Raw genomic sequence first — 27,212 nt, 5'->3', positions numbered from 1 at the left:
TTGTTTTTTTACTTTTGAATTCTGCGGGAGAGATAGTTTACCCTAAAAAAAAAGTTTCTGTTGTACGTGAAAATAGCATATGTATGTACGTGGGCAGTATGAAATTTAGAATTTTTCAGGATGTAAGGGTGGTTGAGTACTATTTTTGAGAACTAAAGAGTTTTTATTTTCCTCCAACGATTATTTTACGCAATCTGTTTAAAAACTCTCAATGGAAATTCGGTCAAAATTTTTTTTATATTTTACCCGACGTTCACATACGTACAAGTATAGCTTTTCTCAAAAGGAATTTTAAAAAAGTTAGAAACTACGAGTCTAGCAGGAAGGAAGGTCCATTTATCCAGTCATATACAGGTCATTGCTCTTAGGACACTGGTAAAGCTACAGGTTAAACCTTTTTAATTGAGCCAGGAGCTCAAATATTCATCTCTAATAGCTGGCAGATCATCAAGCGATTTTCGTCAAGCAGACTATTTTTGAAAACAGTTATGAATATATGTCGTGATAAAAGAAGCACAACTTACACGTAAAAGATATCTTCTTCTAGGCTGTGCAAGGTATTTGAAAAGTCAATTTTGAAAGGTTGTCAAGATTTTGTATCAATTTTAATTTGGGTTCAAAAATATTTCAAACACTCGAAAAATATCAAGTTACTCGATTTTTTAAGCTTTAAAACTACTCCATTCTACTATAGTACGGTACCCCGCAAGTTTCGAAGTTGTTCAGTTTTTAAAACTACACAACCCTCATTCAAACCTTGAATTCACTAAACTCAAACAGCAATTCAATTCCTCTGTCTGTTTCAATTTCATACTACTTGACAGTTTAAACTAAAAAAATCCAAAACTACTCGATCCTTTCAATTAATACTCAAGTCTTCAGACTTAAGCTTGAGACTTTAAGTAACAAGAACAACTTTATGACACTGGACTTATCACACTACTCTGAATTTTAAATTAACTGATTGTTTCATCCACTCGATCCTCGAATCTCTACAAGCTTTCCAACTACCTAAACCCTAACAGTAGGTACTCCAGATTTTGAGTTACGTCACCCTAAAAATTGCTTAAAAATTTTAAACGATGGAAAATTTCTACGTTATTGCAAATTCCATCCAACTAGAATCCGTAAACTAACAATACTTCAATATTTTCCGAAAACTATTTGACTCTAAAGACAACTAGAGTTTTTAAATATTGAAACATTTAAACTATACTTAATGTGGTGGAGCTGTCGTACCATTTAACCTTACGAGTTTAAATATCTGAGTGGGTTGTAGACTCAAGTATAGTTCGAAGGTTCATACAAATTGTTAGTAACTTGGGAAGTACGAGTAGTTTGAGCAGTTTGAGGCACAGAGTGTCTATTAATGTCTAGTTACATAAAATTACAGTTTTGGTCGGTTTAACGGGCCCAGATTAAAGAAAAAATATTGGTACACAATCTCGTATATAATTTATGTTACATGGTTATAGTTACGGTTAGAGTTAAAGACACCCACGCAGTGCACGGTATACGAGTATGTGAAAAACATGAAGAGTATGTAAATAACGAGAACGAGAGAGCGCTCATCTGCCAAAAAGACACTGGCCATTATTGTACCTCGAGGTGTTGGAGACGATTAATATGAGCTGCCACGCGTTTATTAAAAGAATCACGCTTTGCCGTGTTGGTCAGCCCCAACGACAACGCGGATTATTAGAGATTTTTAGCCATCTCGAAGAAGACGAGCATGGCCAATCTTAGGTGTGCCAGAGATTCGTGAGTTTTATTACATTCACATACGTACGACACAATACGACTCTGGTTGGCCCGCTGGTTGGCGACGAGGGTATATAGGTTAATTGAGTCTCCCTCTAGACGCGAGGCTACACGCTCGCTCGCTCCCTCCGTGTACTTGTCTAAACAACAAATTATTTGTTCTTTTATAGTCGTATTTGCTCGATGCGCTGTTTCTGTTGTTGCTGTATAAATAGGGCCGCAGTTTGAATTTTCGCTTTGACGCATCGTTGTGTGCGTACATGTCACGTGGATGTTGAAAGATTTTTTTTGTTCCCATCCACAAAACAGTGAGTCTTTACATGATTTAAGAAATTTTGAGCTTTTGTAGTAAATGTATCACGTTTAGTTAAAGCCATCTCCATAAGCTTGGCTCAGAGAGAGGGAGATACGAAACATTTCTTTGTAAAAAACCAACTGAGAGTAGTTATATCACTCTGGCCGCACACAAACAATCAAGAGTCGATTAAAGGTGTACACAACCGAAATGCACATATATGTATTTCGTTGGATAATTTAATAATCCCCGCGTCACATTCAATCCTCGACGGGCCATTGCTGCATGTGATGCGCGGCTATTTATTCCTTTCCCTCCTCGCGTCAGCTAAACGAAACGTGGCTCGCAAAATTCGTGTAACACGCAACCAAAGCTCCCCCACCCTCCACAGCCCATTAGGTACATTCTCGCGGAAAGTTAGCCCGCCGTGGCACGTAAGCCTTGCCCACCTCACAGCTGTCTCCCCCCCTCCACCAAATTTACATCAAAGGCATCGCGATGCATGTACCACTGCACCATCACGTCGGAAATCACGCTCTCCCTCTCGCTACTTCCCCTCGGTAATTCTCACGCCAACGCTTGTACGCGGGTCAGCTGCGCATGCGGCGAGTAGGTACACACGTACCCGCGAGTGTAGATACGACCATTCCTTTTCTTCTTTCCTTCGTTTCTGTACTACTATAGTTGGCTCGCGGTTATATACTACACCGTGTAGCAGTTCCTCTGAATTTCGAGAGACACGAGGGAAAAAGAGAGACAAGGTCGGCGCTTTAGCCCACTGGCCGTACATGTGTGTGCAAGAACTAGGTCGAGTCGTCGTCGCCGTCGGTGGTGCGGTTGTGGGTCTTTTTGTTATTTTTTTTTTTTTTTTTCGCGTTTTTGGTGTGTCTCATCTCGATGGTTGCGTTCTTGGGATGCCGAGCTGGTGGGGATTTTTGCTCGCTTGTGGCTACCTGCTCTACCACCCACGGAAGCGCACGTGAGATATGTATGTGGATTTTTGGGGGATCAGCCACTTTCGCCTCGCGTGAACGCAGATTTTTGTACAATAACGATCGTTGCGTGCATTTTCTGGGGAATTCCCAAAAAATCGCATTCGGTATGGCTTTGTTTGAAAAACGTTGCGCGCGAACGGGGATTTGTTTGAATATTTATAGCGGCTCTTTGTTTTTCACGTGCTCGAGCGAGTTGTCACAGGGGATGTGTGCAGCGCTTTGTTTTTTCGGGTAATCGAAAAACAGCAACAACAAGCGTGGCGCCGGTCGTCCAGAGGCGCGTCGTAAACAGTGGGCGAGTGTCAGCTGTTTGTTAAACAAACGTGAATCTTGCAGTGGGACAGTTGCAGATTTGTCTCTACTAGCGTCGGATCGCGTGATTGGTTGGTCTTGTTTCTGGTGGGGTCGAGGGATCGGTGTTAGAGTTCCTTCACCCGTTCCAAATGTACACGTTCATACACGTGACGTTCGTCGTTGGAATGTGAGATGGAGATTTGCGAATCTTGTTCGGTGGGTGGTAGATGATATCAGGGCTGGATGTTGCTACTTAAAATATTTGAACTATCGTAATGCCGGATTTTTTCTATAGCTATAATGTATCATTTGTAGTAGAAATTCTTTACACTTTTAATAATAGTACTACAATACAGAACAATAACTTTTAATGAAAAAGAAGCATTACATTTTGTTTACAAAACGTAAAAAATTTTCATGCTAAACAATTTTTTTATTTATTTTGATTTATATGATGTATAACTAAATTTTCCTAAAAAAATTTTTTTAACTCTAATTATTTTATTATATTTTATCGTACAAGTTATACAATTTAATCTATAACTGTGCTGTAATATTCTAATCACATTAAAATTTTTTTTATGAGTCTTTCTAATATAATATTTAATAATAATGTCATCAAGTATAAATAATTTATTACATCATTTTTTTTCGCTTCGTGGAGTACAAAACAATACAGAAAAATTTTCTAGCAAGGGTACTAAATTATTGCTGTTTTTATTAATTTTTTTCTGTTTTTTAATTTTATTTAAGTTGTGTATTATTTTTTGTTTTCGAAGGAAAAAAGTGAAAAAAAGTATTCAAGTATTTTTTCAAATGGTCCAATCCTTTATTAAACTTTAGTTAAAAAAAAATGTGCTGCTCTAGTTAAGTTTAAAGAATGCTTATTAAATGTGACATTATGAGTAGTAATAGAAAAAAATGGTGAAAAAAAACATAAGTAGTTATTGAAAAAAATTGCTTATAAAGTATTACAAACTTTATTAAACAAGATTTCCATCCCTGAGAGATATTTGGCTCGTATGCCACGTGTAACTACAAACTTCAATTGCCTAATGTTGTTTCAACCACTAGAAAGTAACTCTAGACTTACACTGATTTTTCTAGCAGTGCCATCGACTTTACTCGTCACTCGCCTCAATCTTCCGTACTCGAGCGAATACCTCCTCTCAACGTCAGCCATATCAGAAAATCGATCTTAAAATTTTTTATCCTAGTACAGTTGAAAAATACATCTTTTTCACCAATCAAAATTCATTTTACCGCACATGAAGCACGTAGTTCACTCTATTGCAATATTACTGCACGATTACTATGTTAAGCACTTGAAAGTGTATGCATTAAAAAACTGCGTACCTAGTGTGTACAAAATCAAAATCCACTGCGTCACGACTGCAGGAACGACAGCAGCAGGTGCTAAAGAATTTTTATATTTTAAGACATTTATTAGCGAAGTAGCCGCCCCGAGTGACTATTTTGAGAACCGTATCGCGGCGATTCGGTTTTAGTAAACAAAACTACTGGATGCCCGGCGAGAGAGAAACGCAATAACTACAGCGGCGTTTAGCATCAACGGTTGTTTTTTCTTCACTTCATGAATTAGAAAGTTAAAAAATCTAATAACTTTCGTTCAAATGAAAAAAAAACTACGATAACAGTAGACAAAAAAGTACAAAAAACAAGAGCTAACAAACTCGTACACTTCAACTGAAATAGCTCATTCGGAGGCAAAGCAACACGTGTTCGTGCCACTCACTAACGATATGAACGTCACGATGCCTCTGTCGTTCTTTAATATCGAAGAACCAAAAAACACCATGTACTTGTACTCTCGCACCGTGCCCTTTAATTCTAGAGCCAAAAGCTCACGTGCGGCGGAGAGAGCCGGGCGGCCGGTCCGGCGATTTTCGCGACCACGACTAAAAAGCTCCGACGCAGTTCGAGATCCGCATCTCTCGTGGCTACGATTCTTCAGCTGCTGCGCGCGATCACGACGATGATGCACGAGCTCATGGATAAGTGTGTACGCAAAGAGAGATGGGCGTAACACGTGCGCGTTTGATTCGCGACAGTTTTGGCTTCTTGATTATCGTGCCGCTCGTCGCGTCGCGATGCTCGGGCGGGCGAGAGAGTAGTCTTTTTGTTCAACTTTCAAGGTGCGTTGTGCGCTCGTACGTGCAGCGAGTGGACGATTTGTCGTCTGGTTAATTTTAGCGTGAATAGTTGTCGAGGAAATATGTGATGGGCAAGTGCCGCTGACGAGATAATTGAAACAAACGAAGCGTTCGTTTAATTGTCCTTGTCCGTTTCTGGGTTGGGAATATTGTTTTCCTCTCCTGTACCGAGCTGACTAAATGGATAGAAATTCAAGATTCACGTGATGTTTTCGAGGAAATTGCGTTTCACGATTTTGACAAACAAAGGCGAATGACATGTTTCTATGCTCGTTACATCCTAATAATGTCGTCTAGTCTGACCATACTCGTCTTTTTCTACTTGGCAAATAGACCCAGATAGTAAGAGTCTATATAGAAGTGCATGATGAATATTTATAAGATCTTATTCGTACTACTTTTATAAAATACTTTTTCATTTTTTAGCATGATGAAATTTAAAATACAACCATCGGAAAAATCTTGTGATTTTAATAGTTAATTAAAAAGTTTTCAAAGGTTGTCAACTCCGAAGTCGAGTTGGCTCGCTGTGTAAAAACTAATGGTATCTTTGATATAGGGCCAACAAGTACGTAACAGTAAAATTTATCTTTCTAAAGAAAAATGATATATAGTAAAGAAAATAGTATATTATGTTACTGAGGATGAAAAAATGGCTGGTTCTCTTAGGTTTGATTTGGCACTCAAATCGTAATAAAGGGCAAAAACACGCGCGTACACAATGCTTTTTCATTTTGGTAAAGAGTCCAACATATCGTTTTAGTATTCTCCGTGTAAAAATTACCTTCTTAAACAGAGATGAGGGTGCCAAATATACTGAGGGTTATATTAAATACTCGTCCCAGAAATAAAAGGAAATGGCAATTTCGACAATGGTACAAAAACCATATTTAAATCTGAAAATATTTCTTACATTTCAAATTATAATGTTGTTGCTAAAAAATCTAATTTTAAAAACTAGAACAGGGTATTAAAATTTCTACCATGAGTTACAATATTTAAGAGTTACCAGCAATTTCCGTTGAACACGTCTTAGCTGGATTTTTTAGCTTGATTGATGGGACGAGGAATCGCTGCAATCCAACGACACTTTTATAAAAGTATCAAATTACTGTTCATCTCATACATCGACAAATATACGCCCCCTTTATTTTTTTTCCCTCCTCAATTCAAATAATAAATTTATCATGGCTTGGGAAAAATAAAATTTTCCAAAAGCTTGTCATCAATTTATATTCCTCGATACTTTACTGACGCACTTATCGGACATAAATCAATCCAACATTTCCTCAAGCGTAATATTTCATGCAATTCATTTGCCCCCCTTCTCACCCCGGCACACCTTTACTTCTTAACATCGAGAACCTATTGGCTGATTACGTTTCCTGCAGTGTCAGTTGAAAAGAGTAGCTCTATCATCCAAGTAGGTCAGATTAATGTCGTGGAAAGCTTGTTTTCTTTCTTGCTGTTAGTACAACGCGTACATGCGCACGTCTGCAGCTTCCTATATGTGTCGAGTAGCTCTGGTATGTATTGCATGATGTTTGTGGATTTTATACCGGATATTAAAAGTCTGACTCAAGGTTGAGATTCTTATTTTATTGACAGCTCGTGACAAGATAAATTAAACATGGCGCGAAGCCAGAAAAAGGGAGGCTGGTTGGATTTTCCTGCGTTTTAGAGATGACAATGTTGAATAAATTTTTAGCTCCCCCCTCCCCAGAATTTTTTGTGGAGCTTTTAAGCGATATTCGTGACATGATATTTTTATGAGCCATCAGTGTATTTTATCACTCTGATAATGTAGTATTGTACGTGAACACGAATATCAAACAATTTTTTTAAATATTAAGAAAACATAAATTTCATGGCGATGACTCTTTTTGTAATAGTCATCTTTCTGTTTACACTCACGCATCCAGCAATTATTTTTTTTGTCGAACATATAATTGTTAAACCAAAGGTTATAAGAAATCAGCAGATAAATTTTTAATCATTTTTATTCGCTCCATTTTATGAAGTAGTAATTCACATTCTGCTTCCTGAAAGAATAATTTTTTTAGAAAAACAAATGTTTTTTATTGATTAAGTATAAGAATTACTTTATACACAATTAATGTACTAAGAAATTGTTTTACTGAATTTTTTACTTAATTGAATATCAAAAAGCTAAGTTTGTAGATTATAGGGTTTTATAGATTGTTTCTAGTTACCATGATTATTAGATTTGCATTTTATTTCATCACTTCATCACTGCTAACGTCGATAGAAATTAAATTAAAAGACACATTTCGTGTATTTTTCACAAAATTTTTGATTATTATAATGCAAGTCTAAAATATTAAAATTGTAACGTATTAAAAATACTAGCTTAACGTAAACACAATTTTGTAAAAGACATTTTGTGAATCTTACTCATGAAATTAAATGAACGAAAAGTATACTTTAGTAGTTTTTTGTTGTTTATCAGAACGTTTTGATAAAATAACAAAGTTTCTTATTTAGTAAATTATTTTAAAGAATTTATTGTTTATAAAAAATACGTTAGGAATGAAAAATGTTTGCAGTACGTTACTGGAAATGCTTAGAAAACAGTATTACCTGTATGGATAAATTATAAAAATACTACCGATTCGCAGTTTCAGTTAATAAAAAAAACAAAGACATTCAACGGTCGTATACTAGACTTATGTCTTCCTCAATTCCGCCTGCACAACTGCAACAGCACAGGCACACGTGCGTGCGAGCGAAAAGTCTATTTCTGTCCACTCACAGCCGCGACTGTCGTGTTTTCACTGACAACGATAGCTCGGAAGATTATGATTTTGAAGAGCCAAGCCCATACCTGGAGAATACGTTGTCTGCAGCTCTCAACTGCAATTAATTTTCACAAGAGCAATAAGTTTGTGGGTCACCCAATTCCTTCCCTTGTCCTTTTCGAGAACTCGACTTACATACTAGGTACTTTTGTCACAATTAATTAGTGGAGGAGGAAGTGCTGTTACCATGATGGGATTACTAAAATCTGATTTTCCGTCAGCGTGGGGTCGAAATACATTGTTAGTCTTCACTGCACTGTTTACATGAAGTTAATTCACTTTTAACTCATGAATTTTTTATTTTTTATGGATAAATAAAAAGTTACTCTGGTGATTATAGATTTACGTTATTCAGTTTTTAGTAATGATAAACTTAATTTTTGATTTTTTATACAATCCTTTGTTGACGGTTGAAACGATTTCATGGATTATTTAGCAAAGAAACGAAAATAATTGAGGGGACAGAGAAGAAAATACAGCATTCCAAAGTTAACGAGGAAACTACGCGCAAACATGGATCTTATCAAAATAACAATGCAAACTATTTCAATTTGGGATACTCGGTGCACAGCATGTTAAACGCGTAGTCAGGCCGTCCTTGAACAAATGGAAGTATATTTTTCAAGAAAATTGAAATTTTTTGAATAAACTTAACAACATTCATTGAAATCATCGAAACTACAGTACCTTACAATAAGTAAATTCTAAAGTACCTGATTAATAAAGCATCGTGTAGAAAATGAGTAATAAATTAAAATCGGTCATTGGCATTAAAAACAAGAAAACAAAGGATTGATGTTTTCGTTGTACTTGTTAATTCGCGTGTAAATAACTGAGCGTGTACACGATCTCAAGTAATGAAATGTTACACGAGTCGTGTTTTCTACTTACTCTTGCATCAATATTCTATACTACATAAAAAATAATCACCACAGCTTACCCTCCTCACTTTTCCAGTAAAAAAGATTTTTTTAAACTTTTTTAAGGTCATGTCTTCTAATTTTGTGGATCAAATTTCATGTATCAAAATTAAGTATGAATATGATTTTTTTACTACTAAAATAACTCGAAATCTAAGCCAATTTTGTTTAAAGAAACTATACGAACTCTTAAATCTGTGTGTATATATACTTAAGACATCCATTGTGAATGAATAACTAGCCTCAACGTCACAAATCTCCCAGAGGAACAAAAAAAAAAAAAAAAAAAAAAAGATATCTCAAAGAGATGAAAATGTTTGTGTCAAACGATTCAAAGTCATATTTCATAGTGTTCATGCATATGTAGACAGAGAAAATAATCTACACGTGTACTCACCAAATTAATGGTAACGATGAGGTCGTACTGTTGCCTCTGTCCCTTCTTCTTGTTCTTGCCGCCCTTAACGCAGGCGGCCTTGGGCGTGACCTTGACCTGGCCCTTCTGAGCACTTGGCTTGGTCGCGGGTTTTGCCGCGGTTTTCGCACCAGGGGCGACCTTTTGTCCAGCGGCGAGCGGCGCCTTTTGGCCGGCCGCGCCTTTTTGGTTCACGTGTCCAACTCCGTCGGCCGGTTTGTTCCGGGCCTGAGAACAAAAATCGACGGGGATTAGGGTGCTGCTTTGAGGGACTTGCATTTTTTTTTTCTTTGTACTAAAATTTCAAGAAAAATTATCCTAAAACTATGGAAAAAACGCACTGCCCAGTACAGCTAGAACCTAAAGACTAAAAAAGCGCGAGGTTGGTCGGGTTGGTTTTGAAATTGTTCTGCTACTCTCGAAGTTGTTTGTGCACACCAATGTATAATCTTTCAGGATGACTCTGTGCCATTTATGTGGAACTGTTTCTCCAAAAACCATAAAATATGAGATTTTACGAAACAATTTATATTCTTAAGTAAATGTAAATTTATATATAAGTAATGAAGCTTCTACCGCAAATCTGCAGTAGTATACTATTACGGGACTTCCCGGGTAACACAACAATTTCAGAACACACCAAAATTACTCACGTAGACATTCTTTTTTTTCCTTTTCTCTCTTTTCTATCTCCTATTTGTTCCAAAAACATATTATCTTCTCTCTATCTCTTTCTCGTCTCTTGTTCCAGCTCTTCTTTTTTTTCTCTCGGGACTATACTCCCGCTATCTCCAAAACAGCAACTCGACGTACATCATAATCATCTGTTTCTCCTGGTGCACTTCTGTTATAATGCACATGAAATTCGGCCAAAACTTAGTGTTGTGTGCGTACGTGTATTTATATATGTACTGTTATATAGATAACACACTATGCGAGCACTCAAAACGAGTGTGGGTACATGGAGGAGGACGACTCCGTCCGTTCGGGACTTTAATTTCGAGATGAACATGAGGGGAGGAAAAGAGAGAAAACTAGCCAACTATTGAGGTCATCGGAAAAATTCTGGAAGTCAGGATAAAACTTGGACGTTTTACTACTTTTTTTTTTTTTTTTTTTTTTTTATGTATGTATGTAGATATGTGAGCTTTTTTCTAAACTTCATGATAAATGCAAACTGGGGCTAAATGTATACTAAATGGGTGAAGCTTTTTTGAGATTTTAACTCAGTTTTGTTTGTTCATGAGTTTTTTTTTGTGGCTGCATTGTTTTTGTAGTTAAATCCTGAAAAAGAGATAGTTATGCATTCATAAATGTACATATTCGTATGTACAAGTATGGATAAATTTTCCCGTACGAACTTACTATAATTATTATAGTCTTTTTTTTTTGTGACTAATGCATTGCAACCTTTTTTAGTACCAGTCATCGCTGTACTGCTTCTAACCCATTGACCTGGAAAGGGTTGGCGAGTTGCGAATACGCTGCTACTTTCCAATGTACACCACAATAATTTAAAGTTATGAAAAAAGTTTTTTAATTTCAGTACATTTAACAAAGAATGCTGCCATTTCTTTTTATCTCGTATTTGAAACCGAAAGACTGTGAATCTCATCGTAAGATTATTTACTGATTTTAAAGTCACCATAAAAAAAAAGAAAGAAAACTCGAGGTTTGAAAATGATTTGTGAATCCTGAAAAGGGCTGACTATACTTGGATTATTTTTTTTAACCAATGGGTTTGGAATTCTTTTTGAAAAAATTCATCAAGTCAATCTTTTGTAATGTCTTGGCACTGTTCATGTACTAGTAAAAGAATAGAAGAAGCTTTTATCCTAACTTGCTCAGATCACGAGACTGAAAAGGTAGGTAATAAGCCTCTTTTTAATTAGTCTCCCCTTCTTTTTATGGATTCTCCCTCATTATCTATGGATCATCGCAGAAAATGCATAAAGTCAGGCGAGGATTAAGGCAGAGATATCGTAATAATAATGACTATGGGAATATGATTGGAAAAAACATTATCTTAAGTATTAAATAAACGAGAATTAAAAAAAAATATAAATCATTATTATTTAAGTAGTCCCCCACTTTTCAAGCTTGAGATCTGCAAAGTTCCATTTTTTTATTACATTTTTAAAACAGTAAAGTAATAATCTAACCATCTCGAACCTAATGATCAAAAATAAGTTAAAAACTGCTGTTTAATGGTTGAAATATGCATTAAAAAATAATGTGTACCAAATATAATGCTTACCACTACAAACATTGGTAAATTCTTTAATTAAGTCAATTAATTGTCTTTGGTTTACAAGCAATTTGATACAAAACATTAAAACTCAATCGATTCCAGAAGTAGAGCAAATCAGCGTCGTTAAAAAAAATAACTAATAGTAAATAAATGCTCATACTATCACGTAAGATTTTATCGTAATTGCCTTGGCTAATCGATAATCGGGCAATAAATACGCATACCAACACAGTTGGTGGGATCTACGTTGCAATATCTCTCTTGCTCTTGTAGGTAATCTTGATTCACAATTTTTTCCGCTACTCTCATTCAATACTTCGCAGCACCGGAAAAAATTTGTTATTTGAAAGCTTCTAGAAAATTGGATAATTACGCGTGATCGATTCTATCTATTTTACAGAGCCAATCACGTTGTCCTTGTAACTTCCTTGGCTTTTTTAATCAACTAGTTTATCGATCATTTGCAAGACGATGAAAAGAAAACTGATTGAATTTAGAAAGCCAACTCGCAAAGTATGCTATAAAGTACGATTGATGAATATTTATAGTTTATATATTGTTATCTCAACACCAAAGCATGTTGGTGCTGATGAAATAAACAGCGTTTTTAGGATAACTATGTAACTAACTTATTTGTCCAAAAATTTCTCCAGTTATTATTCGTTTTAATAAAGGGATGGTCGTATTTGCATTCAACCAATGATACAAAGGAATTTTAGATTATTATTTTATAATAACTTACTTCAGGAAAAGAATGTACTTAAAGTAAAATTTTCACTGCTTAATTTAGGATTCAAAAAAGCTCTTCAGCGTGAAATTATTATAAAATTTTTATGAACCTCAGTTACTTATGAAGTTAAAAATAATGGAGTTTGGTTGGATCGATACAAAAATATCGTTGAATTTTTCTGGACTCTCGACCATAAAAATTGACACAAGTATGATTATTTATTGACGTAGACCCACGAGAGTGTGAACTTATTGAAGTGAGAACTTGGATCTGAGTAAAAAATAAATAAAACTAGTCGCAGCTTGTCAAAGAAACGTAACGCGATAAGGCGAGGGAGGACTCCTGCGCGATGGCTAACAGAAAAATGAGGTGAAAGCTCTCGAGGAGCGAAAGCTGTTTTTAACGATGCTCGTTTACGAGTCTCTAGAAATATTTATCGGAAGTCCTTAATTTTTTTGTCCCCCCCTTGGTAGTTACAAAACGAAATCTAAGGAAAAAAAAGAGCGTCATTATCGCGAAACTTGACTCGCATACGTTAGTCGTATGCACAAATTAAAAAAAAATGTAATTAATACCTACTACTGCAGCTTGCCTTTTCTTAGTCCCACTTACGCGAGTTTAACGCAAAATATAAAAAAGTGCAGTGTCGAAAGCGTTTTTTCTTTCATTTCTTTGTTATATATGCATACATTACACTATACTTTACACTATACTTTACACGCGCGTGGCATAATTAATGAAATGCCCTCTAGTGCTCGTATGTAAATTCAACTTTACACGTGCTTAGGTGCTCCCAAGTGGTCGTTAAAATTGTACTTTTTCAACTTTCTGTACACGGGTGCACTATTTTTAACGAATGTTTTTTTGAAAATTTCAGGGATTAAAGATAATTGTTCGACATAATTGTCCCTCAAAACCGTAGGAACATGCTTTTGGTGATAAAAAGAAAGCACGTCTCGTCTAGTGGTACGAAAAAAAAGGAATAAATAAAGCACCCTTGAGGAATACAATAAGATATTCAGCGCCGATTCTCGAACGGCTCTAGTACACCCAAATGCACACACCAACTCTCACATAGAGCGTCTGATGCGCTCTTCTCGCGTACCCAGGATTTATGATGGGAAGGAAGACTTCTCTGAGGCTCTTGTGTGTATATTATACATACGCACCCGCGCAAAAGCTCTTTTTGTACGGAAGAATGAGAGAGAGAGAGATAAACAAAAATATCGCGTTGTTTACGGCGACTAAAGGCGTTGCCAGATACTCCACCACCCCCACTTCCATTACTGAAACTAGGCCACATGAATCTCTCTCTCTTCGGTCTCCTTTTTTTTTGCCACATGTGAAAATGTACACTTGTGTACAAATACGCACTAGCCTCGGACATTTATATGTGTGCAAAAACGCCGAAGAAAAGAAAAAGCTGCAGGGAGTTGAAAAACATTTGTCCCGTTCTACAATGGGTACATCCTCCGTTGATAAAATCGTTCCGTTGGCGCTGCTGCGTGTCGACAGGGAATCCCAGGCCTCTGTGGATAGGCATGGCATTAGCGAGCATCGTGCATATGAAATCGGGGCTATTTGCATTCTTACGGTACACCTATTTCCTGTGAGCTTCTTCTTTTATTTTTTCTTTTTTACAGGCCAAGTGTAGTCGATGATAAGAGCTAAGGTGGGGGGAATTGAAAATTCAAATTGAACGCGAGCGTACTGAAGTTTTCACGCTGGAGGGCTTCCTTGCTCGTTTGCTTGTTTTGTACATTTTGTGAAGAAACACGTGTACATTGAACGTGGGGATTTTTTATTTGGATCGTTTACGTGTACAATGAGGCATGTTTTGGATCGATGAAACTACGCTTACACGAAGGGTATTGTGTATTGATGATAGAATTTTCTACAAACATTTTTTTTTTTTTTTTTTTTTTTTTTTTCTTAGTGCATCTATTACAATTTCATTTAAATTTTAGATTTATCGAAATTGATTCACCACGCAAGCCATCAATTTTTCCAAGACCTAAGTTTGATGTCAAAGATATTGAGTTAAAAACAACTAAATTGTCAATCGAAATAAAAAATCTTCGTTCCAGTTAGACAATGGTCCAGAAGTAGTTTAAAGATTTTTTACAGTTTCCATTTCATGAATCCATCTTTTTTCATAGACTACGTGGAGAAAAACTAAAAATCTCTTCCTAGTCCCACATAAACACAAATCGAGTTGTATTTCTTTTTCACGCAATAAAATCGTTTTACGGACGATTGGACGATCGAGGTAAATCGGAAAAGCTGAAATTCTATTCGATTCGAGCAACGGAGCACGAATGCCATGCAAACATATAAATGTAGGTCAATCACCGCCAACAAACGAGTCACACCGATTGCAGCACCAACTATTTCGCTAGTCCACGATGTACGCGCATATAGCATCGACTGCACAACAACATCTTGTCGACGCAAAACTCGATCCTTCCGTACTCTCTGCTCGACTCATCGCAAAAAAAAAGTAAATCAGTCTCGCAACGTTTCTCGTTTGTCGAATCTCGCGACAACTCATGGCTTCTACACCAGTTACAAGTCCCCACAGTTTACTTGGTTATTAATAGTAAACGCCTCGACTGGAATTACCACGTCGAGCTTCGAGACGTATTTCTAATCTTCAGCGTCACATGCGATAATATTTGCTCAATCCCAGTGCATCAAAGATATAAAGTTTGCTTTTGGACTCAATCGTTTGTTTGCGTGTGTCCCATTGGAAAAATAAGTTGTGGACTCGCGAGCTCGACCTGGCCGCGAGACATTTGCTGCATTTCAAATTTTGACACGAAGCTCGCAAAGAACCCTAATCCCAAGCCCTAAGTCGATGTTGGTATTCGCTCGCACGATTTTCGATTCAATGGAGCTATTGGCACTGCAAATCCGGCGATATGACGATTTCCCACCAAACTCCCAATTGCGACCGGGTGCGAGGGGGGGGGGGGACTCTTTGAGAAAATCGAGCGGTGGCTTGAAACTTTGCAAACAAGTGCGAGTGCTGGATCTCGATTGGACGGGGGACGGGTCGAGCTGTTGATAACGTCAGACATTAATCGTGCTGTGTACACGTGCAACAATGTTTGTTCATTGCAGCAGGTCATTTTGTAATAGCTTGCGTCCAAAAAAGAGTTTTTTCGTACTATTAGTTGATTTAACGGACTAAATCCTAGAATCAGTGGATGCGAGGAAATAAATCTAAATCGAGAGAATTGAATGCGTCGATTTCGCAAAGGAAAAAAAAAATTATTGGTCGGTTGTTTCAGGAGTCCTCAACGTTTGTCAGCCAAATGTTGGTGTTTTCACGAGTGGTGCGATTCGTCTATTAATATGCGCTTAGAGCAGTGCACAGTAGTTTCATAATGTTGTTTCTAAAAACAAAAGTTCTATTTTGGCGCTCGGACGTTTATTAATATCGCATTTTTGAATAACGACGCGTGTTGTTAATAACGAGTGATTTAATGGATGCGCTCGTCGGTCGTTAAATAAATTATAAGCTGTACTAATTGCAGTTGCACGATGACAAAGGTCTAATCCACATTTACGACAATGAAAGGCTCGTTCTCTGATGGTTTATTTTTCCTGGGCTTAGTGAATTTTCTACTTAAAAAAAAAATCACAAAATGTATCGTTTGTTGACCTTTAGAAATTAAAAATAACGAAAAGACAAAAATCGAGCTTACTTTTTTTTTTTTTTTTTTTTTTTTCGTACTCTGGCTCGTGCCAAATTTTTTCCTCATAGAATATCACATCATTCACTGTCAAAACCACATTTTCCATAACAGAACACAAAAAAAGAAAAAAAGAAAAAAATACACTCATGCCCTAGTAGTGCTACAAAGATTTTTTCGCGTCTATTTCGAGGATTCGATACACCACGGCAAATATTCTTTCAGAAACGGGCTGTAAAGCTCCACGTCCGACAATAAATTTCGCGAGCAACTCGAAAAATTTTCACCCAGCGGAAGCGATCATTTATCATTAAAGCGCATTACAGCCGCACAAACGGCGCATTTGCTCTCCCACGCGAGTGTGTGTCGCTTGAAAAATACAACCTTGACCGGGAAATGATGATCTCACCCGAGACGAACTAATTGCAGAAGGCACACCCAAAAATATCAGGAAACTCTACGTGCAGTGCATAATATGTTTACGTGAATCCAAAAGACGCGACAACCGCAGTATTAGTACCCAAAAACAGCCATGTTTACGACCAACGAAAGATTCTCGGCAAACTTTCGGGACATAATTCTCTTCAGGGAGAGGTAAGACTTCAGAGAGGCCAAGTATTCTGCTCGCGTAGTTACGTACGGGAAGTGCCGCTCCGAAAATCCAGGGTCCCATCCATCATCGGCATGACAAATAGATCCGCTGCAACTCGCGGATGAGGAAAATATAAAAAGCCGGAGAGAAAAATCAAGAGAGGGGCAGAAATAGCGTGGACCTTTTGGAATAATAATAATAATAATAATAATAATAATAATAATAATAATAATAATAATCATAATAATAATAATGACTCGAATGGACAGACGGCTCCGGCTGGCGTGGGCGTGACGACGGGCCACTCGGGGTTAATTATAGGGACACCCCGTGCCGAGTCGCGGAATGCGTAGCCACGTGTTTAGAGACACAACACGCGTGCTGGTGTCTATAAGCTTTTTGGCGTTTTACAAAAATTCAAAGCATGTGCTCGCGTTTTTTTCCCCTCCTCGACTCTGACAGTGACGGTGTTTTCCCAACACTTTTTTATACGTATAGTTATGGAAGCACCGGGTTATTAATAGCTCCACCCTCGCTTACGTACGAACGTAAGGTACAATCTACCGAGTGATCGATGGTAAGCACGATTATGGTAATGGAAAAACACCAACGTGATTGACCCTTTTACCACTGATAGAAATCTATTTCCAGCTAGTCACATTTCCTTAAATAACAAACGTGTACAGAAACAAAACCATTATTTGATGGCTTGTCTGTCCCCCAATGAGCAAAACACAGGGGACCTGTTGCCTATCAAGTATTTACACGTGTCGGTTCCCCAGTTACGAGTAACGCGCGATAATTGTTCCAGAATTTCGCATAATTGCCAATTTGGCTGTAGCCCGCGTGAATTGGCATGGCTCTCTCTAATAAGGCACTTGGGCCATCAATCATGTCGTGTTACCGTTGAGCCTCTAATTCGCCGTCGTTTATTTCCATAATAATAGTCATGGAACTGTATATGCACAATCAATACAACCTTTTTTTCCTCAGTTTTTTTACGCCCCGTACGCTGAAAAAGTGAAATACAGTCCGTAGCATAGATGTTACGCTATAGCAATAAAACGGGAACTTGAAACAGGAAGTCCCGCGTGGCTCACTTTTGCACAGGTATGACGGGCGCTCCTGCCGTGAAAACGGAGTGTAAAACAAAACTGCTATCCATTGAGTTCATCGATTATTTGCGCCAGTGCCAAACACTGGCAAGCTGTACAACAACATTGCTCATATCCCTCTTTTCGATGAGTATAAAAAAAGACTCAACAAAATGTTTACATCATGAGTGGAACAATCAACTAAATTATATTTGCGATCGATAAATGCGTGGTAGGTTTAATGCAGAGTCACTGGGAGTGTAGCAGTGGGTCGACCCTCTCTTACTTACATTCCAGCATTTTGTTCATACTCGTCTGACTTTTGTTCTTCTTTTCGGTCGTACCCTGTTTCCCTTTTTTCGCGAGGCAAGATATCAATCAATCAGTATACGAGCATCATCAGTTACTTTAGTTTTTTTTTTTTTTTTATTAAAACCTGTCATAATTTTAACCCAGTGGGAAATAAAACTGCGCTTCCTGTACTCATACTTGCACTTAAGGTGATATATACAGGGACGATGCCAGCGGCCATCACCTACCGATGGTCTCGTAAGAGTATGTTTTATCGGAAGGAAAGCCAGCTGAGGATTATTTCGACATACGAGGCTTAGCGTTGAGTGTTTAATAACGCATCAGGGCGAGATTAATAATTAATTGCTCTGAAAATTTGGCAGGATGTATCCACCTGTGTTATTAATGTTTCTTTGCTCTCCATGAGGAGATAAAATTGTCAAGTATATAAATGATTGGTTGAAAGTAGTTTTACTTCGTTGTTTGCTTTTTCAAAGAGGATCGTGGTGTTTATTTATATGTTCATTTATACGGAAAAAAATTCAAGTGAATCGTTGTGACAGTGCATCAATGAAAAATAAGTAGAATGGATCCCTTTGTGGTAAGACAGATCAGTAATGAGATTTTTATTTATTTTTCGTGAGGTTTATGACTTTTAAACAACTATATTGGATTTGTTTATTGTTAAGTTGCAAACAAACAAGCTTAAAATCAGTTGCGATGTATCTGCATAGTATTAGTAGAACACATCCGTACATGGTAAGACATACATGGTACGTATCATTTAGACAAAATTGTAATAATTTGTTCTTTTAAAATTTATTAGTTTTCAAGGAAACTGTGTTATTCACTGTTATATTTCTTATTTCAAACAATAAAAAAAAAAGAAAAAAAAACAAAAAAAATACCAAAGTATTCACGCAATAAGTAGAGTATGTCCGTTTGTGGTGAGGTACAAATAAACATGATTAAATTAATGATGCTTCTCTATAAATGGATCCTTCTTTGAGATTGTTTTGATATTATTTTCTTTGTTCATCTCTCAAAAAGATATATTAAGATAATTGTGGACAATAATGACAATGTATCGCAGAAAAATAAGTAGAATACGCCTGCTTTTGGTAAGACACATAAATTAATAAGGTAAGGCCAAAGTCCTTTTTTTTAGATTTATGTGCTTTTGGAAATGTTCCTCTGTTATTTAAAATTCGTATTGTAAAAGGAAAAAAATTGAAAGTAAAAGTAGCTCAACTGCGAGAAATAAGTAGGTTATGATCTATTATGGTAGGACGCGAAAAATATTGTCAAGTTTGAGTGATTTAAATAAAAAATTACTTTTAAAAAACTGAAACATTTATCTTTTTAAAAAATATACTCAGCTTGGTTGTTAAAAAGTAAAATAAACAGTATACAGTACCGTATCTGCGTAAAAAAAGTAAAACAAGTCTTTGCATGGTAAGACATATTTTCATACACTCATTTATATTCTTTTATGTTAATATGTTCTGATTTTAATCATTTCTATACTTTAGATTAATGTATGACCATATTTTTCAAACAAACTTAATTATGAAGTAACAACAGAGTGTCTGTATCTTGTAAGTAGAATAAACTTGTACATGGTAAGACACTCGTTGATAAGATGAAATAATTATTTCTGGTAAACTATAGTTACTTGCAGGAAAACAATGCTGTTAATTTTATTTAATAATGTGATGTATATGATTTATAGAGTCATAGAGTTGATAATTGAGTACAGTATACTCACAAAAGTCAATTAAGTAGAATAGACCAGTCAATGATAAGACAAGTAAAAACACATTGGATTGCGTGAAATTTTATTTGCGTTAGAACTACATATCTTTATTTGAGATTTGTAATATAATAAATTATAGCCCCTAAATATATAAGATAAGTAGAACATGTCCATGTTTAGTAAGACGCATATCATTACGACGTGTCATACATTTTCCTTAAATTTCTTACGTACCGTACATTTTTCACTTTTTACTAACAATGTGTAATTAATCGCTGTCTAATTAATATTCTGATGTTAGAAGAAAACAAGTAATTGTCTACAAAAAACAACCATTAGAATGAAAAATTCACAAATAAAAAACTCGCGCGGAGCTCTTCAAGAGAACCATCATTAATTTTTTCCCAACGAAACTGATGAAAAATACGAAAAGCTCTGAGATGCATCTACCTTTCTGAAGCGGATAAAAAAACAAAAACAAAATTACAAACAAAGAAAGCAAGAAAGCGTCGCACCTCGCCAATCCATCAATTAAGATGACCTTCCTCACCACTCCACTCGTTGACCAATGTTGGTGCTTGGCAACCGTGCCAAATTACGTATTCGACACGGTCACGACTTGAAAATTCTGGCACCACCTTCCTTCTCTCCTTACCGTCCTTATACGCCCTTCATTACGTTTAATCGCAACCCGTTTTCACTGCTTAGCCAACAAGAATCACATTTTTCCTGGCTTATCGGCCCATAAAATTTGAACCGTCCCTTTTACAACTACGTGACATTGAAATTTCTGCCAAGGTACAAATACCCACTGTAGCACGTTGTGCGATGATGATGTTTTCTCGAAAGTTACGGGAGATGAATGTTTACATGGATTGACGGAAGTACGGCTGATGGTAACATATAAAGCGTTTGGTTATAAATTCCGCTCATGTGTTTGTGTTGCTTACATGATGGACAGCAAACCCACGTTTATGCTACTCCTTTCATCGACTGCCGAAATGACAGTTTCAAAAATTTTCCCAAGGCCAAAGTAATTTATTTATATTATTCGTTACGTCACAATGTTCCCAGTGACCGTAGATATTGGGTTGAGCTGTCTCACTGGTAAGGAACAGCGTTGCAGTTTGTTTTGCGAGCAGATCGCAAAATGCAACTGTAAATTCGCAATTTGACGAATATGGACGACAACACCGCTAGTCGCGTGGAAAGCAGCAGTATCGTGGACTGGAAATAGCCTTTTGTCGGCCCCACACTCGTCCCACCACCACTGCTACATTCTTGGTTGGGAAATTCGGGAGATATTGCATTCGAGGAGATAACCGTGTACTCTTATTTACGTCCTGGCCAGAAAGATAATAAATACGAGAAAAATGCACCGAACAATCCGAGTTTTTCCGCGTTGGTGGGTACTAATGTAGAAACGTTCTCTATCAGTGCTGTATGCGGACGCTTCGGAGAAACGACACTGTCATCGAAATGGAAAAACTTTTCATACCAGCGGAGGTGGAAAGGACGCCGGGCTTTTTGAAAAACCGTGGACGATTCATGCGAGTGTCCTTTTTTCCAATCCCGAAATTCCAGAGCAGCTTTTATTAAACCCATTCGCAACTTCAGTGGGTTTGAGAAAGAAAAAAAAAAACATTAAAAAATCAAAACAGCCGAAAGCTCGTACGTGCAGTGATGAAAAAAAAAAAAAAAAAAAAAACCAACGCATGGATGAAAGGGGACGCGCGAAAGCGTTATAGCAAGTTTCACACGGCGTATAGCCGTTCTCTCTGAAACTATCCACTAACAAGAAGCGCGCGCGAGACTCCCCTTCCTCCGCGCTCTCTCGAAATCCGAGCAGCGTGATCTCTTCCTCTTCTGGCTTCTCTACTGTGAATTTTTCTACCACGTGTGACTTCAAGCTGCTTGCTGTCTCGTGTTTCTATTTTTTTTTTTTTTTTCCTTCTATTCTTCGAGACGACAAGAAATAAAGGGGTTGAGTGCGAGAAGAGAGTCTCCGGGGCAATATTATAGCCGGCACCGCGGAGTGGGAGGAGGGAGCGACAGTGTTTCTCTCGCTCGTTCTCGCGAAAAGCGAGGGAGTCCGTTGCGACTGGCGCCTCTTTGCTGGAGGTTATAAAAGTTATCTCACCCAGAGACCGGCGCGTTAGTGCGCAAGTGGTGTGCGTTAAGAGAGAATAAGCCAGCGGTTTACGGTGCACGCTAGGTATACTCGGTGCGGGAGCTGGGCCAAGTAGACACAAGCAGGCGATATGGTTAGTTCACGATACCTGTTTGGAGTGTTTTTTTTCTTTTCTTTTTTCCTTGCACATGCAGTGGATCGCGAGTGGAATCGATTACTTGCTTTTCATCAATGATTAATACACGTTTTATTCAAGAGTTTTTTGAACGATTTCACGACGAATGTGGTGTTGTTATCTTAACTATGATATTTTATTGAAACATGAGCAATTTAGTTGGTCAAAAAATTGACTTTGTACACGTGTATCGTATTTGTTACATTTATAGAGTTTAATTTTTTTTTTTTACTAACCATTTTATTTTGCAAATATCTAATGTAACAGATTGAAAATTGATGACCGATTTGTTATTTTTACTATCATCTTTATGAAAAGTACACTGACAGTATAATTTTTGTTTCAGGATGAGGAACAAGTTCAAAGTGAGTACATTGTTGATTATTTATAAACTGGCCAAGGTGCATTATCAATGATACGCAGGGCCAAAAAGTATTTGAGGAAAAACTAACGAGGCAACATTTTTGTTCCAATCCAGTGCTCCGGAGGGCCTTCTCCATGTTCGACTCGACAAAGTCGGGCAAAATCGAGATAGATAAGGTCCGCACGATCCTGAACACGCTGGGACACACCTTCGACGACCACGAGCTCGACGTCATGCTCAAAGCCGAGGACGTTGACGGTAAGACTTTGGGCATCCGATCGAAAAATCGCTCTTTCATACTTTTCTATTGCTCAAGGGACCACTCCATTCGGAGTCCAAAGACGCGATCTCTCCTTCCTAACGAATTTTCAAAGCGAATAAAAGCGAGTCTTTTTTCTTATTTTTCGCCGGGAATTCGAGGCACGTGTGTACACTCTCTGATCCAGCTCGAGTTTTGTATCGACGACGACGACCACCTGAGCTCCTTTCGACGGACGTGGGTGGAGTTTTCTCAAGAGGGTGTGCAAGAGACTCGGAAAGATTGAGCTGAAAGTGGGTTAATGAATTTCCGAAGAGCTCCCGGAGAGTCATGCCGAGAGGGGGATTATTAATGAAACTTTCGTCAGATTCGAAAACGGACGCGTTTGATCGCGCTCGTTAGGAAGGATCTCGAGGGTTTCTCGTTACGGCAGTTTTCCTCTTCGTGCGCGGGGATCAAGAGACCGTTAAAAGTATTTAAATGAATTCTCGGTTGCATGGGTTCGTCAAATATCTCACCCTTCGCTTGCTCGGAAAACGGCGCCAACCGAAATAACGAACGTTGTCGCGTGGAACCACGAACTCTCCCGTATCTTTTTTTGCATCACGTACATTTACGTGCATGGATCATATCACAAAGGCCACGATATTTTGTGACCCGGACACTTACGACAAAGCATTTTTCTTTTCTTCTGTCAACACCTTTTTTCCCGAATACACGTGCATGTTTAGAGACAATATAAAGCTTTGTAATTGTTTTTTAAAGCTTTGAAAAGAAAAAAAAAAAAAAAAAACCTTTAAATTAGAATGGGTTTTCTCAAAGTGTTGACAGAGCTGACCTTACACAAATTACAAACATATTTGTGTGAAGTGAAGGAACGTTGATTCTTTTCCGAAAGTAATGTAAAGTGATGTCTATAACGTAACACATTATTTACGATGACAAGTGTTCCATTTCCCAATTTCCGTCATGACTCAAGAATAATGACACTTCGACAAGTCATTACTCAAGAGTCATGACAGCATGACAAGTTATACCAAGACACTTGAAGTAATAATTAACATCATTTATGCGCACACTTTTTGAAAACAGCAATGATAAGGTTAGTGCACGTGACAGTATCGGCTTTCAAAAACTATGCTAATAATATAGAATCCGAGTCACGCTTGTCATAGTCTTTTTCGTATTTTCAGAACTGAGGATTAATTTGCATAGCATCCATGTGTTTGAGATAAAAAGAATCTGTGTTTCATACCTAGTGGTCCAAATTTTGACGCGTAGATCATATTTTCTATTAGCGAGACGTGGTCTATTTTTGCACACGAACGCATAAACGAGAAAAGTTCGCTTCACGCGTCCACGCGTCGTCGCGAAAATACACCTCCTCCTCGAGAAGCAGCCCAGCGCTTACGTAATCGTTCGCAGTAACGAAGAAGCGAAACGGATCCTTTTTGTTGTTGCGCGCGATAATTAGGCTAAAAGTGTCGCAAAACACCAGAGCCCACGTGGAATTCTGCCGATCACGATATATTTTTGTTCTTTCGGCTTTGGGTTTATTTTTCGAGCGGGCCCTCGGCGTGCGAGCGCGTGAGTCACTAATGAGCGTCCGGAAATATTTGAAGTGGAAAATAAAACAAACAAGTGGGACGCGGCTTTGAGCTTTTTAACGATGGGAGCTTCTATTTTCGGAGGTACTCGAGAATCCAATGGAAGCGTGAAGTTGGACAGAAAGCTGTTTTCCACTCTGTCTATTATGAACCCTTTCGCGTGGCATTCCTTGGAGACAACGGTCGCGCTCCTTTGTCCGGACACAGTGTCAACAATAGATGAGCCTCGGGTGTTTCAATATCCTGGACGCTCTCGGCGCTCGTTCCATTTTCTGCTATGACCTGTAAATTATGCTTTGATATGCTGTCCCTCCTGTTGCATTTATATCACCCTCTTCCATCAATATGTTGGTAGAAAAATAAAAAATTTAATAAATGTATGGATGATGAATAACGCAGGATCGGGCCACCTGAACTTCGACTCGTTCTACCGAGTGGCCTGCCATTTCCAAGAGGAGGACGACGAGGCGCTGCAAAAGGAGCTGAAGGAGGCCTTCCGCCTTTACGACAAGGAGGAAAAGGGCTACATTCCGACGAGCTCGCTGCGAGAGATCCTCGCCGCCCTCGACGATCAGATAACACCCGATCAGATGGACGGTATGATCGCGGAAATCGACACCGATGGCTCCGGCACCGTCGACTTTGATGGTGATTTGGCTCTATAATTCATTTTCCCTCGCCACTCTATCTCTGTCCGAAGTTTTGATTGAATTTGCTGCTGTTCACGCTCCGATGCTATCGTGACCACGAGATCACTTAGATGTTACTTCGGAAATTAGCATTCCGCTTGTGAACAGTTGGACAGCTTTTTACATTGTGCTGTTCTTGTATTAATTTTAATTTTTAAAAAGTAACCCACACCAACTTAGTTAAATTGATTTTCTTAAAAGCAAATACTCTCGAGGGGGAAAAAGTGCCGATATGTTTTTTATTGTAGAATAGAAGGACAGTGTTTAACTAACCATTTCAAGATTGGAAATACTTTTTTTTCGAACACGTGTGCGCTGGTGGCGTATATTATTAACGCACACACGTGAAATTAATGGAGCGCCAAAAAGCTCTTGACTCGCACTAGGCAGCGTTCGAGCAGGTGGCACAGAAAAAATGGAAAAATAGGGGCACGAGTGACTTGCTGATTTTTTTTTTTTTTTTCACTCCTTCCACCCGACAAAAGAGCCTCGACCGCGTCGTGGGATCCATTGGGGAACTTTTTTTTTTTTTTTTTTCTTCTAATTAAGAAAATCCACTCGTGTCGCCCTCTTTGCTCTTTTTTCCTCTTTTTCACTCGTAACTAAATGGGACGCACATATTATAAACGTGAGGCTAGGTGTATGTATAAAAACGAGGCGGAAAAAAATGCCTGAGGAGTCAAGGAAAGGATAAATTCGCGCATTGAATGTACTCGGTGGATCCGATATTTTAATTATAAATCCAGCCTCCAAGCATCTCAAGCCACGCGAAGTCTCAATACCATTCGGAAAGTGAGCACGAGGAGAAAGAAAACTGGAATAGTAGTCAAGGTAGTCACTCGGCCCATTTTTTTGTCTGGATGTTGGTGCTGCGGAGTAGGTAGTTAGATAAAAAAAAAGTATATCTGCCATGCACCGAGGCGAGATGGGCCGAGTCTGGGCCCTCGAGGAAGATCGATCTCGTTAGACCTGTGACTTAAGATATCAATAACAATTTTTTTTTTTTTCGAGAGTAATTTTACTAATCAACACGCTATTAATGTATGTCACACTTTCATCAAGTATATATATTTGGTATACATAGTTTTTTAAAGCTATCAACTAATGATGAATTATTTTTGTTTTCAGAATTCATGGAGATGATGACTGGTGATTGAGGATATGGCGATGATTATGGTTATGATATATATATATTCAACACATTGTTTATATGCTACGTGTACATTATTAATATATCTACATCTTAATGTTAATTTATTTGTTGATAAAGAGCGAATGATTTTTATTTAATAAATAATATACTATTTTTTCATCAGATTATTAATTGCGTATCATTTTACACTTTTGGAAAGTGATGACTTGTGATCACATGATTTTTTATGTAAATTGTTTACTTTATGATTTTATGAAACAAGTTCAATTTGAATTCACGGATGTATTACTATAGTTGATAATAAATATCGACACATTTTTTTATATTTTAAAGTTAACATACTTACTCACTTGTGAAAAATGGACCTAGTTGGACTTTAAAATTTATAACTTCTCATTTTTTATCATGTACTTATCCTTGGGCAGTAATCTTGGAATCGCATTAAACATCGAGCAAGCAATTTTTTTACATAATTCCGTATAATAAGTTTGTTTTTGAACGAGCAAAACTCCCACGCCTTAACTCTTATTTTAAAACTTCCATGTAACTACAAGCTTTTCCAGCCTCCGCACTCATGTACTATACGTTCTCCTTTCCAAGAAATCCTTCCCAGTATTTAATCATTCCAGCATCAGTACACGAAAGGATTCGAGATTTCAAGTATTTTTTCCGTTAATGATGACGAGATTAAAAGTTTTTAATTCATAATGTACAGAGGAAACAGCTTGTGCCAGACGAAATGAGAGTTT

The 27,212-nt window shown here is 37.7% G+C and overlaps 2 protein-coding genes across 5 annotated transcripts in view; one reads left to right on the top strand and one right to left on the bottom strand.

Annotated features, from left to right (window-relative positions):
* Positions 1-27,212, bottom strand: part of LOC106639863 (neo-calmodulin) — a 110,533-nt gene that overhangs the window by 10,346 nt on the left and 72,975 nt on the right. For 3 of the 4 annotated variants that reach the window (XM_089596276.1, XM_089596274.1, XM_089596275.1), the window contains one exon: positions 9,656-9,901. In XM_089596276.1, the coding sequence (XP_089452402.1) occupies positions 9,656-9,901 (246 nt within the window). Of the gene's footprint in view, positions 1-4,438; positions 5,231-9,655; positions 9,902-27,212 lie in introns of those variants that run through there. The other variant, XM_089596277.1, reaches the window with a different exon arrangement.
* Positions 21,878-26,627, top strand: TpnCIIb (troponin C type IIb). The gene is made up of 5 exons (XM_014361690.2): positions 21,878-22,349; positions 22,738-22,756; positions 22,870-23,013; positions 25,021-25,269; positions 26,439-26,627. The coding sequence occupies exons 1-5, from the start codon at positions 22,347-22,349 to the stop codon at positions 26,465-26,467; spliced, it is 444 nt and encodes a 147-aa protein (XP_014217176.1). The 5' UTR covers positions 21,878-22,346; the 3' UTR covers positions 26,468-26,627.

The sequence above is a fragment of the Copidosoma floridanum genome, unplaced genomic scaffold (assembly GCF_036245765.1).
Source record: "Copidosoma floridanum isolate Cflo_tuat_1 unplaced genomic scaffold, Cflo_Japanese_pri ptg000030l, whole genome shotgun sequence".
NCBI lineage: Eukaryota > Metazoa > Arthropoda > Insecta > Hymenoptera > Encyrtidae > Copidosoma > Copidosoma floridanum.
This window is presented reverse-complemented; position numbering and strand designations above follow the sequence as displayed.

Excerpts from the sequence above, each read along its gene's own strand:
- TpnCIIb (XM_014361690.2), top strand. Across the intron at positions 23,014-25,020 it reads CAAAGCCGAGGACGTTGACG|GATCGGGCCACCTGAACTTC; the intron begins GTAAGACTTTGG and ends TGAATAACGCAG. Across the intron at positions 25,270-26,438 it reads CGGCACCGTCGACTTTGATG|AATTCATGGAGATGATGACT; the intron begins GTGATTTGGCTC and ends TTTTGTTTTCAG.